General features: G+C 48.5%; 1 protein-coding gene across 1 annotated transcript in view; it reads left to right on the forward strand.

Moving 5' to 3' along the window:
* Nucleotides 1–15119, forward strand: part of LOC8033400 (protein FAM214A) — a 134034-nt gene that overhangs the window by 56705 nt on the left and 62210 nt on the right. The window contains exon 3 of the mRNA XM_040221876.2: nt 3354–3452. Within this exon, the coding sequence (XP_040077810.1) occupies nt 3431–3452 (22 nt within the window). The 5' untranslated portion in view covers nt 3354–3430. The remainder of the gene's footprint in view (nt 1–3353; nt 3453–15119) is intronic.

Raw genomic sequence — 15119 nt, forward strand, 5'->3', positions numbered from 1 at the left:
GTCGGCTGCCGCTGTAACGCATCCAGGAGTTGGCATATCGGCACTCGCCGAATATATTAAAGCCAGATGGGGTCGAACTGCTGATCGCGACATATTATCTGTGACCCAGTTTGGAGATCCAGAACGCCAAGTTTATCGGGCAGGTCGTCACCGCTCACGCGCTTCCGGTAGAACTCCGCGCGCTGCGGCGCGTAGATCAACTCTTTCGATACGGTAGGGGGGGGCGCCGTTTGCCGTATGCATCCGAGCTCCTATATGATGATGTCGCCAAAGTCCCCTTTATATAATTAGACGGTATCGCTGTAACGCGATTTGACCGATTCGGAACCAAATAGTGCGTTTGGGATTCCCAGCCTTCGGAGAGAGGGTGGGCATGGAGCCAATGGCTCATGCGAAGTTTTCGGTATCGTTTTCGCAACCCCGTACCTGTACTGGCGCTTCGAATGTGTACGCGCATGGTAACGGCATATTATGTTTGAAAAACTTCGAAGGGCAGCAGGATGTCGCTTGCTTCCGCATGCCCACCTAACCTAAAGCTAGGCCCGCTTTTGTGTTATTTTGTTTAAACTTCATTTAGTGACGGCTTACCTGCAGCTGGGCTGGAGGCATTGTCTACGGGAAGGATCTCGCATTTACACAACTAATTTTGCGCATGTCTCGTGAATTGAAAGTCGAAACCATCTGTACTCGTTCGAAAGTACGCGTTCGGCTCTTTGAGTCTCTTTGCTCTAAGCAGATACGCATTTGCGGGTCTAGAAAAATGTTTACTCGTACACTGGTGTCGGTCGCCAGTACACCTAGCCACTTTGTGGCCCTTTTTTTATTAAACGCAGCTAGTCATTTTCATATCTAACTAGTTGCATTACTTGCTGTTGTTTTTTTTTTTTTTTTTTTGCGCAAATGGTTAGTGATGTAGACTTGCGTGCTCTTCTTCGGCTCTTTTTGACGGCATAGAGGAAAATAATGTTAAGTCATCGTTATCAATCACACCTTCCTTTATATTGTGGTCTGACGGTAAAGTATGCGTATTTTCAAGAACGATATTCGCTGTGATGTGATTTAACTCTCCATGTGCACCAAACTGCGCCAAAGTGCTTACCTTGCTACCTTCTGCTATATTTTGCCAAAATCCGAGGAATTTGCGCCAACGTTGCGTCGAAAGTCAATATTACTTAAATACTTAAAATATAATGGCTCATGACCCGCGCTACGCGGCCAGATTGTTACGGTAGGCTTGTGCGAATTTTCCTAACTTTCGATTATAGCGTCAAATATTTTTACTATTTGCTTTCATCTCGGTCAAACTCTGACAGTACTCGGGAATCTCGCAATATTTTTCCTGTGCGTGGTCTGTTCTCGCAAGTTAGCTGGCTTCGTTCAGGACGCTTCTCACCGCGCACTGCTGTACTGCGGTGGAGTGACAGCCGCAAAAATGGATATCGCGATTTTGCGTATCTTGTTTCCCCGCAGAACACCCGCGTGCTAAGCAGAAAGCACCCTTCCAGAGCAAAACGTGAAACTCGATTTCTGAATAAAGCTGTGGCAATTTAATGAATATTCTGACGATGTCTTTTTTTCTTTTTTTTTTCAAATTCAAGATTTACTAAGGATACTTGAGTATTGCGCAAAGACTTGCGTAGACTCCTCAATGTGTTTATTTTATATGTCAATTTTCTTGTTTAGTTATTACTACATTGACACGGCTTGATATCTGTTCGGTGGCACGGTCATAGACATTAAAACTGCATTTGCTGGAGCAGTGAATAGAAGCTTGGAAACAACCTTAACGAGTTTGGCGGGATTGTTTTTAAGTTATAAGTTCTTCATTGCGTTATTCATGTTCATATCCAAACACAAACGCTTTTTTATCTGGTTTAAGGATTGCAGTTTCATTAGAGCCTCTATAATTTGAACATAACAGCAGTTTGGGTGCTCTGAGTTGTTTTATTTTAATATTGTTTCAGTGTAATAAACTATTTGCTTTAGCCTTGATTCTCTAAAGAAAAAAACTATGCACTGTAGTTCATACTGTCCTTCCTCAATTTGCATATATTGTTGCCGCGTTTGGTGCTTCTAGCCTTCTATGCACAACTAAGCAGTTCTGTGTTTGAGGGAATCAACCTGTCTTGCAACTGATGCTAACAACAAAAGTGGAAAATCGAAGTAGACATTTTTTTTTTTTATTCAGTTCGACAGGTCAACACACGAACCTTAACATACGTGCGGTGGTACGAATGAAAATGTAGTGTGTGCATATGCGACGAAAGTTATTTTTGCAGCTCTCAAATGTACTTTCGGCTGCTTCCAAAGGTGCTCCCAAAGAACTCCGACCCATCAAATGCGTGTATTCGGCCTCTCGCGATTTTATTTTTCCGGGTCATTCAGATATTTGGAAAGACCCGTATCATATCCACCTGGCCGTTGGCTACAGCTGTGCCTTTTTCTTAGTATTATTTTCACGCCCCTCGTGAATTTTCGTCAATGTCGTCTCCCCCCTAAACGCTGTCAGGCATCTATAGACAACTTTCACAAAACCGCCCCCCCCCCCCCCCCCCCCCCCCTCTCCTTCGGCGCAAGAAAAGCGGTTACTGGGACACGGACGCGGCACGCTCCAGACTCTTCAATGCATTCCCCTACTTTTCAGCTTTCAGTCTTTCGCCCTCTCTGCCGTTTAAAAACAAAGTATAGAAGAAAAAAAAAAAGAAACGTTTGGTGCGATGCGACGTGGCCCATAAAATTGCAACGGCGTCGAATGCGCTGACCCCGATGCTAACAATGTAACGGCGTACTCAGCTCGATCCTCCCAGATATTCGCGAACCCCTCCCGACTCTGTCATCATGGGCGTACATATATCACTTTCTGACAGCAGCACCAATTTTTTTCCTAGAATTATATATATATATATTTTTTTTAGCTTCGAGTTAGTGGTTAATGATACAACAGATATTGGTTAGCGAGCGAGAAAGACGAAAAGAAAAATGAAAGGGGATGTTTGGTTATAAACACTGTGACCCCAACCCCGATAGGAGTGCGAAAAGAATAAGAGGAAAGATGCGGTCAGCGCGGAAGTCTCCGTTGCGGTGCATATTCCGCATGGCTAAACTTCGTGCGGTTACTCGCACTTTTCCTCCTAGAAGATAATTCTTTTTTCTTTTTTATTATGAACGCTTTTCTTTTTTTGGCTAACTGTTTACGCCGGTGTAAACAGCTGTTTAAGCGTCTCCTCTGGCGACCACCGCAAATTTTGTCACTCGTTAATTCGTTGTCATCGTTGCTGTTACTGTTTTTTCTCTCTCTCTCTCTCTCTCGCTCTCTCTCATTGTGTCTCCGATTTCCTCCACTTTGTTCGCAGCGCGTGTCTGCCGTTTGCTGTGCCTGAGAGACTGACTGCGCCTGCGCGGAAAGCTTCGTTGCTACACGCTGCCGAGGATGAGACCCACAGCGGAGACGGGTGAGTGTCTGTCGTCCCGATATTCTCGCCAGCCAGCACCTTGTAAGGAACAAGGCCTATAGTGCTCGATTTTTTACGTCACCTGTTGGAGGCCAGCGCGGGGCACTAATTCGATGCTGCGTCAGCGTTCAGTTGGGACTCGTGTCCAGTGTACCCGCGCATGGCGTCCCTTTAGTGACGTCAAAAAGCGAGCACTCTAGGCCTTGCTTTCTAGGTGCTGCGTCGACCCCCTCTCTTTTTTTCCCTTCCAACTACCCGCGACCCGCTCAACTTCGTGTGCAAGTTTAGGTGTGCGTGCAGTTTTCGCATGTTGAATTCTGGCGCAGCTGAGTTGGAGAAAAATTGCAAATCACTTTACTGGCCAACTAGAAGGCTCTAGAATTCAAGGGGTTACTGACAACAGTTCTACTTTTTCCTAGGCTGTACTTTTTTTAAGTGTAGTTATGCTTAAAGTATTTATTTTAGTTTGTAGTTTGTGTCGCCCAACCCAACTACGTCATATTTCAACATGGCAACAGTCACACAAAAACAGTATAAGTGCTGTAGGGTTTGTATCGAGTTTTCTGGGGCCCGTATACAAGAATCTATATTATAGAAAATAGTGGGCGAATACATGTTATCGCTAAATGTGACGAAGGTTTCTTTATCAAGGTTGCCACCTGATGTTATGGTAACTCGTGACGGCCGTCCGTTTGGAACGTAGTCTGACGTACACGATGTGTTTCTCACCGTATTATACCTCTACTGCAGTTAAATGAACGGTGCTTTTTGTCCTATTAGCGTAGCTTTAATCCGGGTTAAATTGTCAGCTCGGTCTGAAAAGAATATCGTCACGATTCGTTTTGTGCGGGCGGTTCTCCGCAGTTGTTTACTGTAACGCGCTACAAGTAACGGCGTTACCAGTAGCGTGGTCATTTTTCCAGGTAACGTGGTAACGTATTCGTTACGTTTTCAAAACGGTGACGGGTAACGTATTTACGTTACTCGTTACCTATTCTTCCCAAGGTTGTTTTTTTTTGTGTGTATATGTGTGCCAAGCCATATAAATTTGTAATGTTTTTCCTTTGCGGTTTTTTTTTTTTTTTTCTTTCTTGTATTTAGGTGGAACCGTAGAAAAAGATAGGTGATTATGTTCAGTTTTTCGATAGAGATAATGTTGGTTGAAATATGGCGCTTATGCACACTTGTAACATTTAAAGAGTAAAGCGTGGGATTTCATAATTAAAAAAAGCAATGCAAAAGTAACGTGCGTGACATTTTAACGTAACGCGTTCCTTTTATTTTGAGGTAACGTAGATCGGTAGCCCGTTCCTTTTATTTGCAAACAAGAAGAAAACGTATTTCGTTACTTTTTTTTTGGTAACGCCTACATTACTGGCTTTTACAGATCTACGTTTCCTAACTGAAATCACCAACCATAAAACCAATTCAGGCTTAATATATATATATATATATATATATATATATATATATATATATAATATATATATATATATATATATATATATATATATATATATATATATTGGTTGCACCTGAATTTTTTTTTTTTTTTTTTTTTTTTTTTTTTTTTTTAAGTGGCCTTTTTGTTGAAAGTAGAGAACCCGGGCTTTTGTGGAGAACTTCCGTTTGGAGTGTAAATAAGTCCGCTCTTCGCTGCGCCATTTGTGTCTGCGAATGGATGGACGCAGCGGCGCAGGTCGTTCTTCGGTGCCGCGTTGCCGTCCATGCATGTTTTGTGCGCCGGCGTGTCGCGCCAGTGTCGTCCACTCCCTCTTCTCCGTCGTGTCGCCGCTGGGCGTTGCGCTACCCTGCTCGGAATGGAGGGCCTCGATCAATCGAGACGCCATAATGCACGAGCAGCGTCTACCGCCGTCTGGCTCCGCCGGCATTCGTTTTCCGTTTCTGAAGATTTTCATTTTATTTTATTGTTGTCACTTCGAAGAGGGGTGCCGGAGCTTTATTTTACGTCGCAGTTGGGAACAGCGCGTAGCAGCGCACTGAGTATATATAGTTCGTCGCCCTGTTCCGCTTTATTCGAAAACACACTGGGAGATTATAAACTGCAGAGATATTTGGGGAGAGAGGGTTACCGCCCTTGCGGATGTTTTCTTTCGCTTCCTGTTTCCTTTTTTTTTTTTTTTTTTTTTCTTGTTTTCGGTGTAACGATCTTGATTATCCGGTAGGTAAGAGTATACCTCGAATATATACATAGAGACCGAGTGCGTGTACGCTTTTCCACGGACTAGGATATCACTCAAAGCTCCCCTTTTCAACGCCAACGATTAGGCGGAATATATGATTACCGCGTTACTTCGCGTGTATGTTTATGAGAAAGTCACACCCGAAAGCGTCCGGGTGTATCGGACACCCCAGGGCTGGCCAAACTGCGGCTGGGCTGTTTGTGTGTAGTGTAGTAAGCCTAGGGGGAAGGGGAGGGGCCGAAGGGGGGGGTGGGGGGGGGGGGGGGGGGGGCTTACTACACTACGTACACTACTTACGTACCAGGCACGTAGCCCTGCAGGATTTTATTTCGGGGGGGGGGGGGGGGGGGGGTTGGGGCTGGGGCTGGGGCTGGGGCTGGTTAATTTCCGCCGTCTACACATACACGCAACACAATCAGGATTACGGGGTACAGCAAGGTCCAAGCTGATTTCAGCGCCATGTGCGCGTTTGTATGCGATGCGAAGAACACCAACAAATAATTCGATGCATAAAAACGTCTGGTATCGTTGTTACGACGTCCGAGAGGCCTCTCCTTCACTCATGCGCATAAACATACTTGGGAGCTGGGTTTTCCATCCATGCAGAACTCTACGGGAAAAGAAATGTGCTCGTAAAGTATATCTATGTGAAGCTGGTATTAGTACACGACGAAAGCGTATTATTCCTATGCGACGAGAAACTGAGGGAGAGGAGAAAACGTCAGAACGCCGAGCTATGGTTGGAAAGATTAGGGGGTCGACGCAGATCTATACTCCGTTTCACTTTAAGTTTGAACGTAGCAGAAGCTACAAGAGCGAGCTCCGCGCTTTTAGCATCCCTGCCAAGCACGCGCGCTTGTGCAGTGGAAGCACTGTTCAGGGTAGCATGCTCGCGCTTGAAACGTATAGCTGCCTTCGTCTCTACTCGCACTTCGAACACATTCGATTGGCAAACGCCGGTGTCCTGCAGTTCGCACGCGCTCGAAGAGCGAGTAGAAACAGATCTTTAAAGGCCCGTCCACACACTTGCGTTTCACTACAGCCGACTGAGGGGGATCGGTGGCCGAGTGGTCTAGCGCACACCAGCTCGGAGCACGTGGAGCAAAAGCTCGCGCTGCGGAACCCAGGGATCCTGGGTTCGAGCCCCACCCCTGCCCGTTTCGATCTGGATGAGCATCGTACCGGCGTGCGGTCGTGTATCACTACTGCGTGATGCACGTTAAAGACCCCAGGCTAGCGGTTGTACCGCACTGGCTAAATTTCTCATCTACAGCTGGGAGACTCGTCGCCCCTGTGAGGCAGACCAAGTTCTAGGCTGTATAAACACTCACACAACCCAATTTTTTTTACAGCCGACTGAGACAAGACCGGTTTTGAAGCCTCTTGCGACGGCTTACGACCAGCTCCGCAGCAGCGCATGCGGTGCACAAGGAGTGCGCATGTTTCCGCTGATTTTGGGGGTGCTGCCAAAGGGCGCGTAACCAGCCCAGCCCCCCCCCCCCCCCCCCCTTCAAAAAAAAGAAAAATGGAGGAGCCGGCGCGGCCGGTCCAGTCAAGCGCCCGTCGGCGTCCTTGAACCCCGAACAGCTGCTGAACTTCTCGGTAGAGCGGCGAGCGAGGGGAGCGCCCCACGTAGTGGCGTCGTGGCGTGTCCATACCTGCAGCTTTCTTCTTTGTCGTCCGCGTGCGTCTGCCGCCGCCCCGGCTGAGGTCATGTGCCCCGTGCCGCCGGGGAAGCCCTCTTGTCGTGGCCGCGGAACAAGGCGGCGGGGTCATCGCCGTCGGTAGCCACCGAGGTGGTTTCATCCGAGTAACTCGTGCCCAAATAGGTAGAGTGCTTCTTCGAATGGGGGGTACTGCAGGTTTTGACATCGGCGTCCGGAATATCTGTCGAGCCGGCGTGCGTTCACGTATTCGCTAGTGTGTGACGCCCCCCCCCCCCCCCCCCCCCCCCCCCCCTATGGCGGAAACTCGGGTCGGTACGTTTATTATCACAGGCTAAGAGTCCAGTAGATGCTCCGCCTCGAGCGAGAGCTTTCCATATTTGGTAACACGTTCAAGCATGCTCATCCAAAGCCCGGCGGAAAGCAACCAGTGCCCGCGGCGGTGTAGTATCTACCGAATATGAAGGCTTGTTTTTGTTGTATAAACATTCACGTAAGGCTTGGTTCATGGCGTTGCTTTGAATCCATTATGGGCTTTCTGGTCCGTGTTCTCCTGACGAGGCTGATAACCGTTGTGGGGATGGGCTGTCGAATGTATTTCTCGAGATGGGCACGCACGGTCCGCGTGTAAGTAGGGCTCGTCCGGAATTCCGCTCACCAGACCTGTCGCAAGAAAGAATAGCGACGTCCGCGAGGCAAAACTCCCTTAACCGTTTAGATTTCTGAACGGGTGATTAGGCTGGGCGACCCTCGGTCGGCCCGAATGATTGGCGAGCAGACCGGACTGTACTAGCGACCTACCGGATGTGACGTGCACGGTGCACCCTCGCGCGCTACGGTGTCTGGTTGAGACAGAGGGAGGCCGCCGAAACGCAGAGGACGGTTCGTCGTGGTCGATTTGCTCATCGGGGCGGCTGGCCTTGGTGAGCGTGATGCATCTCTCGAATTAGCCTGGTCATCACACAGTTGTCGCGGTGACGTGGATAGAGGTGGGTGAGTCGGTGACACAGAGGCGAACACTTAAACGGCGTTCGCTGAGGTCTGCTGCTCACCGCGAAGACAAGGACGGACAAAGACAAAGACAAACACACACATGTGCACACAAAACACACCTACGTCTTGTTATGACACGCACACACATATATACCTGACAGGTTATGATGAGACCTAACACTGTGTTATGGGAATAAAATTGAATTTAGGTACTTTGCTGACTCGTTAATTGAGACACGTACGCACGCGTAATAGACACCGAGTTAGTGTCTGATAAAAGTTGTGTATGTACAAGAGGCAACGATCACCAAGTTTCATAGATTCTTTCGTACCGAACTCGCGACTCGTTCCGAACACTCTTGAGCGCGTCCGGTGGAAGCGGAGAAAGCGGTTCGTGCCAGAAACGTCCTCATTAGGCTACGTGCGCGTGAACGTCACTGCGTGTGCACGCGTGCGTAGAGTCGACTCGCTACTGAATGAGCGTTTCCTCTCGTATACACAGGAAGAGGAGTCCGTGTTTATACTACCCTGACGTGGGCCTAGTTCGGAGTCTACACATACACGCTTCTTCCGCACTCCGCGTTGCGATGGACCAAAGAAGATGCTCCAATCCAATACAATGTCACGTTACCTTCCGGAGGCGCCAGCGACCTGCAGTGCACGTGGTCATACATTCGCAACGCTGGGTTGGCTCTGATGGCTAGCTCCTGGGCTCATGACGGCGTCGGAATCTGTTGCGGCCTTTAGAGATTGAGATCTTTCGTCATTGTTTTTTTTTCGAGAAAGGCCTCGTGTAGGAGGGTGCATAAACCGCTATTTCTGGCGGAACCGCGTTGCTAAGAAACGTGTCATTTTTTGTTTGTTATTCTTATCAGTATTGATACTGAGACCCTAGGGACTTTTTGTAGATCGTACACTTCGCTTTGCATAGCGGGAGCTTGTGCCGTCATTTCGAAGCACGGATTGAGCACGGGTCCGCTGGGCCCGCTTTCCGCAGCGTACCATCTACTAAAACTCTAGTATTTTTGATAGTTTGGTAGTAGCTTACATTGGACTGGGAAAGCAACTTTGTATATCGAAGAGCAGATATTCTAAAAGTACCACGTCATAGTATACATCTGTCCACTTCGAAGCAATTGCGAATCACTGTTGGACTCTTCGATGGATCATGGGCGACATATGCCAACCGAGGAGGGAAAAAGCCCTACAAGGATACGGAAGACGCCATGCTTGGTCCAAGAAGAAACTCTCTTTTTTTTTTTCCTCTCTCGTTTTTTGAGCGATTTTTGTGTATGCTTGCTTTTTTCGAAGCCCAGTCAGTTGCGTATCGCTCCCGAGGCGTGTGCAGCCACAGCCGAATCGGTGGACGTTGTCCTCGCTTGCCCCCCACCGAAGGCGGCTCAGCTGTCCGGTAGGGCCACGGCATCCCCGTCTGTTGCCGTGGCAACAGAGAGTGGAGGCACCCCTCGACGTGCAAAGACCCCCCTCCCCTCGGACGGACCCCTCTTGCGGTGTCTGGCCGTAAAGTGAGGAACGCGGCGGAGGGGCCCCTCTCGAGGAACCTCGTATTGTCGACGTTTCGCGTTCTGTCGCTAGTCGAGAGTAGAGCGCACAGTTTTCGTCGTCGGTAGCACAGCTGTTCAAACGTCGAAAGGACGCGTCTTTCGCGACTCTCCGCGCGCACAAAGCAGCCGCCAGTCATGAGCCGCATTAAATGCGGGTCGTCGTCTTTCTTCCGCCGCGTGGGAGAACGTCCAGAATGTACCCGTAGGAGAATAAAAATTCCTCCTCCCGCCGGGTACTCTTTGCTGTATTCCGTTTGACCTTACCACGGAGCTCAGAAGATGCTACGAGCCACCAAAGCCGACCCAGTGCCGTCTGAGTGTCACGTGATCTTCGGAAGGTGCGCGTAGTCGCGAGGTACGTTCGCAATGGGTTGGGACGTGACTCGTAGCGTTTGGTGCGGTCCATGGTATGACGAAAATGTGTATAGGTTTGTGTAGTGTAGCCCCTTCCATCGAACGGGGAGGGGACGTCTAGGTTTCGAATAGCAGCGTGTCTCCCGAGCGCGCGATAATACACGGCGAGGTGTGTATACCGTGTTCCTTTACGCTGTCTGCTGCAGACGACGGTCGATCGTGAGCAGCTTCTTTCTCTCGCTTTTTTGAAAGGCTCTCTTTTGTTTCATTGCTTCGTTCGTTTGTTGTGAGGGCTCGCCGGAGGAGGATGCGAAAGGAGGAAATGACTGGGAGGACGGCAGTGAGGAAAGGAGATGTGTTTCTTCGAGTTTCCTTATGCAAAAAAAAAAAAGAATTGCCAGGGGAGGGTTAGTGTTTTCTATTTTTTGTTTTTGTTATTCTCGTGTTCGTGGAGATACGCAGCTTATAATTTAACTATACATTGTTTGGGGTCGCAACTGCTCCGTTCCTTTTTGACTGCCCTTGTTCAGTCTGAAGTTTCAGTAAGGAGTTGGACAATTGGTACGCCTGGCAGCCTTGTAGCTTGAGGTGCTTGATATATATCAATGAAATGGAAAAAAGAAATTAGAGCGGAGCAACTTAGGTTCTGATGTAAGGTATATGAAAGGAGGGAGATATCTAGTACAGGTAATACCAGGACTGACGTATGCGGTCGACATAGTACTTATGGCAGATAACCTGGATACGTTACAGGAACTAGCTGGAATATGTGGAGAGGAAAAGGACACCTTGGGAACGAGTTTTAATAGTGACAAATCTGGGGTAATTGTGTTCGACGACAAAAAAAGGGAACACATGAGGATTCAAGATATCGTATTAAACCAGCTCAGTTGGTAGAGCGCTTTACTGGAAATGGAGAGGTCCCGGGTTCGATACCAGGACCAGGCGGGATTTTTTCGGTCGCGCACCAGTCGCCTATTTGTATTTGGAGATTTGCGTTTGTCTTTTGCCCTCCCTTGTTTCTCTTCTCTGGGGATTATTTTCGTCGTCTTTACAATGTACAGGACACAAAAACAGGACATAAGAAACAAAAATCTGTTCGACAATTCACTGGGAAGTGTTTTCAGGAGGATTTAAAGGGCTAAATTTCAGGAGACAGACACATGCCATAATGAGAGCGAGACACTTGGCATTGAAGTGCACGGGGCTTCGCCCTGCCCTCCCTGAAAGGGTAACAGATCTGGCCGGGGCCCTGTGATTCGCTGGCGATCATGGAAGGACGGAAGAGAAAAGGGTCACAGTCACAAAGAAGCGATTAGAAGATTGGTGGAAATTGTTTAGGGAAAATTGCATGATGCACAGCTCAGTAGCACAGCTGGGGACAGGCGGGACAGTGGAGAATTGGGACTCCCTCTAGCGTGGCTCCGGCCCAAAGTCTCAACCCTCTCCGTCAGTGGGTCCGGTGCTGGGGTAACGCCGACAAGGTTTGGTTTAACCAGAGGAAAATCGGCGACTCCTTCGGCGAGGGGAAGAGGCGTTGGGTGATGGTGAAGGTCATCCAGGTGATATTCCGCATTGCCTGGTGATAGTTAGGGGTAGAAAATTGGCTTAGAAGAACGGGAGGAATCAAATGTTTGTCTTTTTACATTTGGGCTAGGTGGCGCAAGCTACCGCCCGTTACTAAGGGTATGGCCATTAACAGCAGACGCATATAACTTGGTTTATTACACCCACTGAATATGAAGCATGGATTATGATAGCTGACGTCATGCACTCTACACGTACACTTATACACGCGCGCGCAGACACAGATACAGTGCAAGAAAAAAACAAAAAAAAAAACGCCAGTGAGCTCTTCCTGACGAAACAAGTTTACGATTAAACTCCGGTATGGGTAGAGCTGACTAGTAAAAAGCAATTGTGTGTTGTGTATGTTATACAGCAGGAGTTTAGTGATCCCCGAAGGGGCTTCTGGTGTCTTAGTCGTAGAAGAGAAATTTAGCCGGCACAGCATCGTTCAGTCATATTGAGCAATCCAGATAGTTTTTTTTTTCTTTTTCGCGATGCGCTCAACTGCTTAATTAACGCAAATTGATAACCTAACCTTATGTATGTTAATTTGTGCAAAAATCCTCTAATACAAAAGTTGTAGATCATGTTGGGAAACAACTCATCGTGGCGTTTCTATCGAGGTATCATTTGTTCTCTAAATTTTTCAGGTCTTCGAAAAAAGAAAAAAAAAAAAAAAAGAACACTTGAGATTAAAAAAAAAAAAAGAGAGGACTATATTTGCTAGCGAACCGCGATGCTCGTGCGTTTTCTTTTAACGCGTAAAATTACGAGCTGCCAGTGAGGTAACATCTGCTCCCGAAGCACTCTTAGATCGTCACCTTCAGCCAGATGTAAACTCCGATCCCTTTTAAAGGAATACTACAACGAAATTTCGGCGCTCATTTTTTGGTCTATATGTGTTCGAAGGAGCAGCATCACATCGAACATACCAATATCTTGTTAAAGAAGTCACGAAAAGGAATTTTAAAACGAATTAAACGATTAGCAAAGACCACCTGGTGGATGTCGCTAACGCCTCGGTTGTAATGCCCGTCTAGGAACCTCGACAGCTAGTGACGGAGGTTGTCTCGCCTCCGGCCACGACCGCCACGACGAGAGAAGACGGGCAGGAGGAACTCCCCTCTTCCCGAGAATGCCTTTTGTGTGTCGCAGAAGTCGCTATTGTCCCCCTACAAGATTACGGGAGATGAACCCGGCACTCAAAATTCGTACAAAAGCAGCCGCTTCGGTGGCTGGAACGACTAGGCCATCCCCTCGACGTCAGCCTCGCCGTAGCTTTGCTCGTCCTGAGACGACCTACGTCACGATTGCGTTGGATGTCACGTGGTCTCCGCTGGGCCTTCTCCGAGCGCTTCCCAGAGTGGGCCGTTTATAACGAAAAATACAGCCACCAGGCTCAAAATACAAACGTGCGATTGTCATTTACGGATATTGTGGATCATATTCATATTCAACCTATTTTTGAACACGACGGGAATATTTCAAATTTCGTTGAAGTATCCCTTTAACAATACCCTACATCGCGGTTCTCTGTTGAGTCTAGTCCAAATGCGTCTCCTACCGAGAGAACGAGTCCTCGGAATCCTGCAACGTAATTCGCTTATTACTTTGCGTGCCTATATTAAGAGTCGTATTTTTATCGTTCTTAGAGTAGGTGCATGCAAGTTTAAAGACGGTTCGAAACGCTTTGCGGCGAGTCACAGCGCGTCAGCTGTGGGCCCGCTTCCTTATTTAGGAAGGGTGGAGCGTTCCCGGTGCCGCCGAAGCACGAGCTGCAAATGGGCAGCCGACCGCCGGAGGCCTCTTTCGGCGGGTCGTTACTGCGTACACGGCCAAAGGGATCTCTCCTGCAGCGTTTTCGTTAGTGTTTGTGTTGCGCAACCGAACCGTGGAGTAGGAAGTTTGCCGTTCCGAACCTCTCCGCTTCCGGGGAAGCACTGAAAATAACGCTCCCCCAGTTTTCACGCGCGCCAAACCGGGAAAAGGCACGGGAGAGGATTGTGGACAGCCAGAAAAGGAAACGCGAGGGTATAGTGTACGAGCGCTTGGCAACTATAGCGCGACCGAAAAATAAACTGAGGGAGAGGTGGACGGCAGAGCTCTGATTGGGTCGATTGGTAGACTCGAAGCCTGTCTTTACTCGCTTTTCGAACGCGTTCTAACGCCTAACCCACTAATCCTTCCAACCTCGGTGCTTCTACCCGTATAGACCCTTTTCAGAAGGGCGCCGTCATCTTGAATTTTCGTATCTTCCAGTGCGGGTGAAAACATTGTGTTGCCGTCGCCACGCCAATAGAAGACATTTAGAACATAAGCGTAGCCGTCACGCATTCTCGTTTTACATCCCCTCTATTTTTGTTTTCATTTACAGGTTGAACCGTTTTGTTATTTTGTCGCAGCCCATACCGGATATTAGGTGGGCGGGCACGAGAGTACACGAAAAAACAGGCTAGAGCTCGAATTCCTCCAACGCCGCGCGTGAGAGTATGCATGTCGCATACAGTCGCCGCCATCGGAGGCGGCGACCACGCGCTCGCTCTATCGCGCCAATGACCATCGTCCATGATATAATCAAAGCCCGCGCACTAGAATTCTGACGTCATCGCGGTGAGATGGAACGAAGGCGCAGCTTGGAGTGGTCGGGGAATGTGGCGTCAAAGTTCGTCTGTGTCCAATGAGCGGGGAGGTCCTTTGCGCGATAGCACCGCCTCCGTTCACGTTTTTGCACTGTTGGTGCGGTACCCATCGGCCCCTCGGTGCCACCGGCGTCACGAAGATATCGTGCCCTACCTTCGTTCGATTGAGTTTTAGGGAACCGTTTCTGCACATCCACGATGAACCCTCCGGTACGAACTGCGCATGCGCTAGCGCAGAAGCCTCGCACATGCGCAGTTCGTACCGGAGGGCCCATCGTACCTTATCGGATGTGCGAAAACGGTTTCCTAAAGCTCTCTATTAGGGAGTTTTCGTAGATGGTCCCGCAAGGCCCTCCGTAACCCGCTACGACACCCGGAACTCTACAGTCAAGGCCATCGGCGCGCAGGCGCAGTAGCGGCTTCTTCTTCGTTGCGGAGGGGGAAACCCGGTCTACGAAAACTGTCTATTGTATGCTGGCCCGACCGTAACCTACACTCTAAAAAAATTCTGTGCGTCTACTTTCTTGCACAACACTCGGAGAACGAATCAGCGCAACTTACGCAGGCATCTCAGTGAATGATGATGCCGAAACATCTGTTTAGACCAAAAAACGCAGACTGAGTTGTTACATTAAGTAATGCAAGCGTGACGTTTTGCATTGCTTAACAACTCAGACTG

The sequence above is a fragment of the Ixodes scapularis genome, unplaced genomic scaffold (assembly GCF_016920785.2).
Source record: "Ixodes scapularis isolate PalLabHiFi unplaced genomic scaffold, ASM1692078v2 PGA_scaffold0__279_contigs__length_252992795, whole genome shotgun sequence".
NCBI lineage: Eukaryota > Metazoa > Arthropoda > Arachnida > Ixodida > Ixodidae > Ixodes > Ixodes scapularis.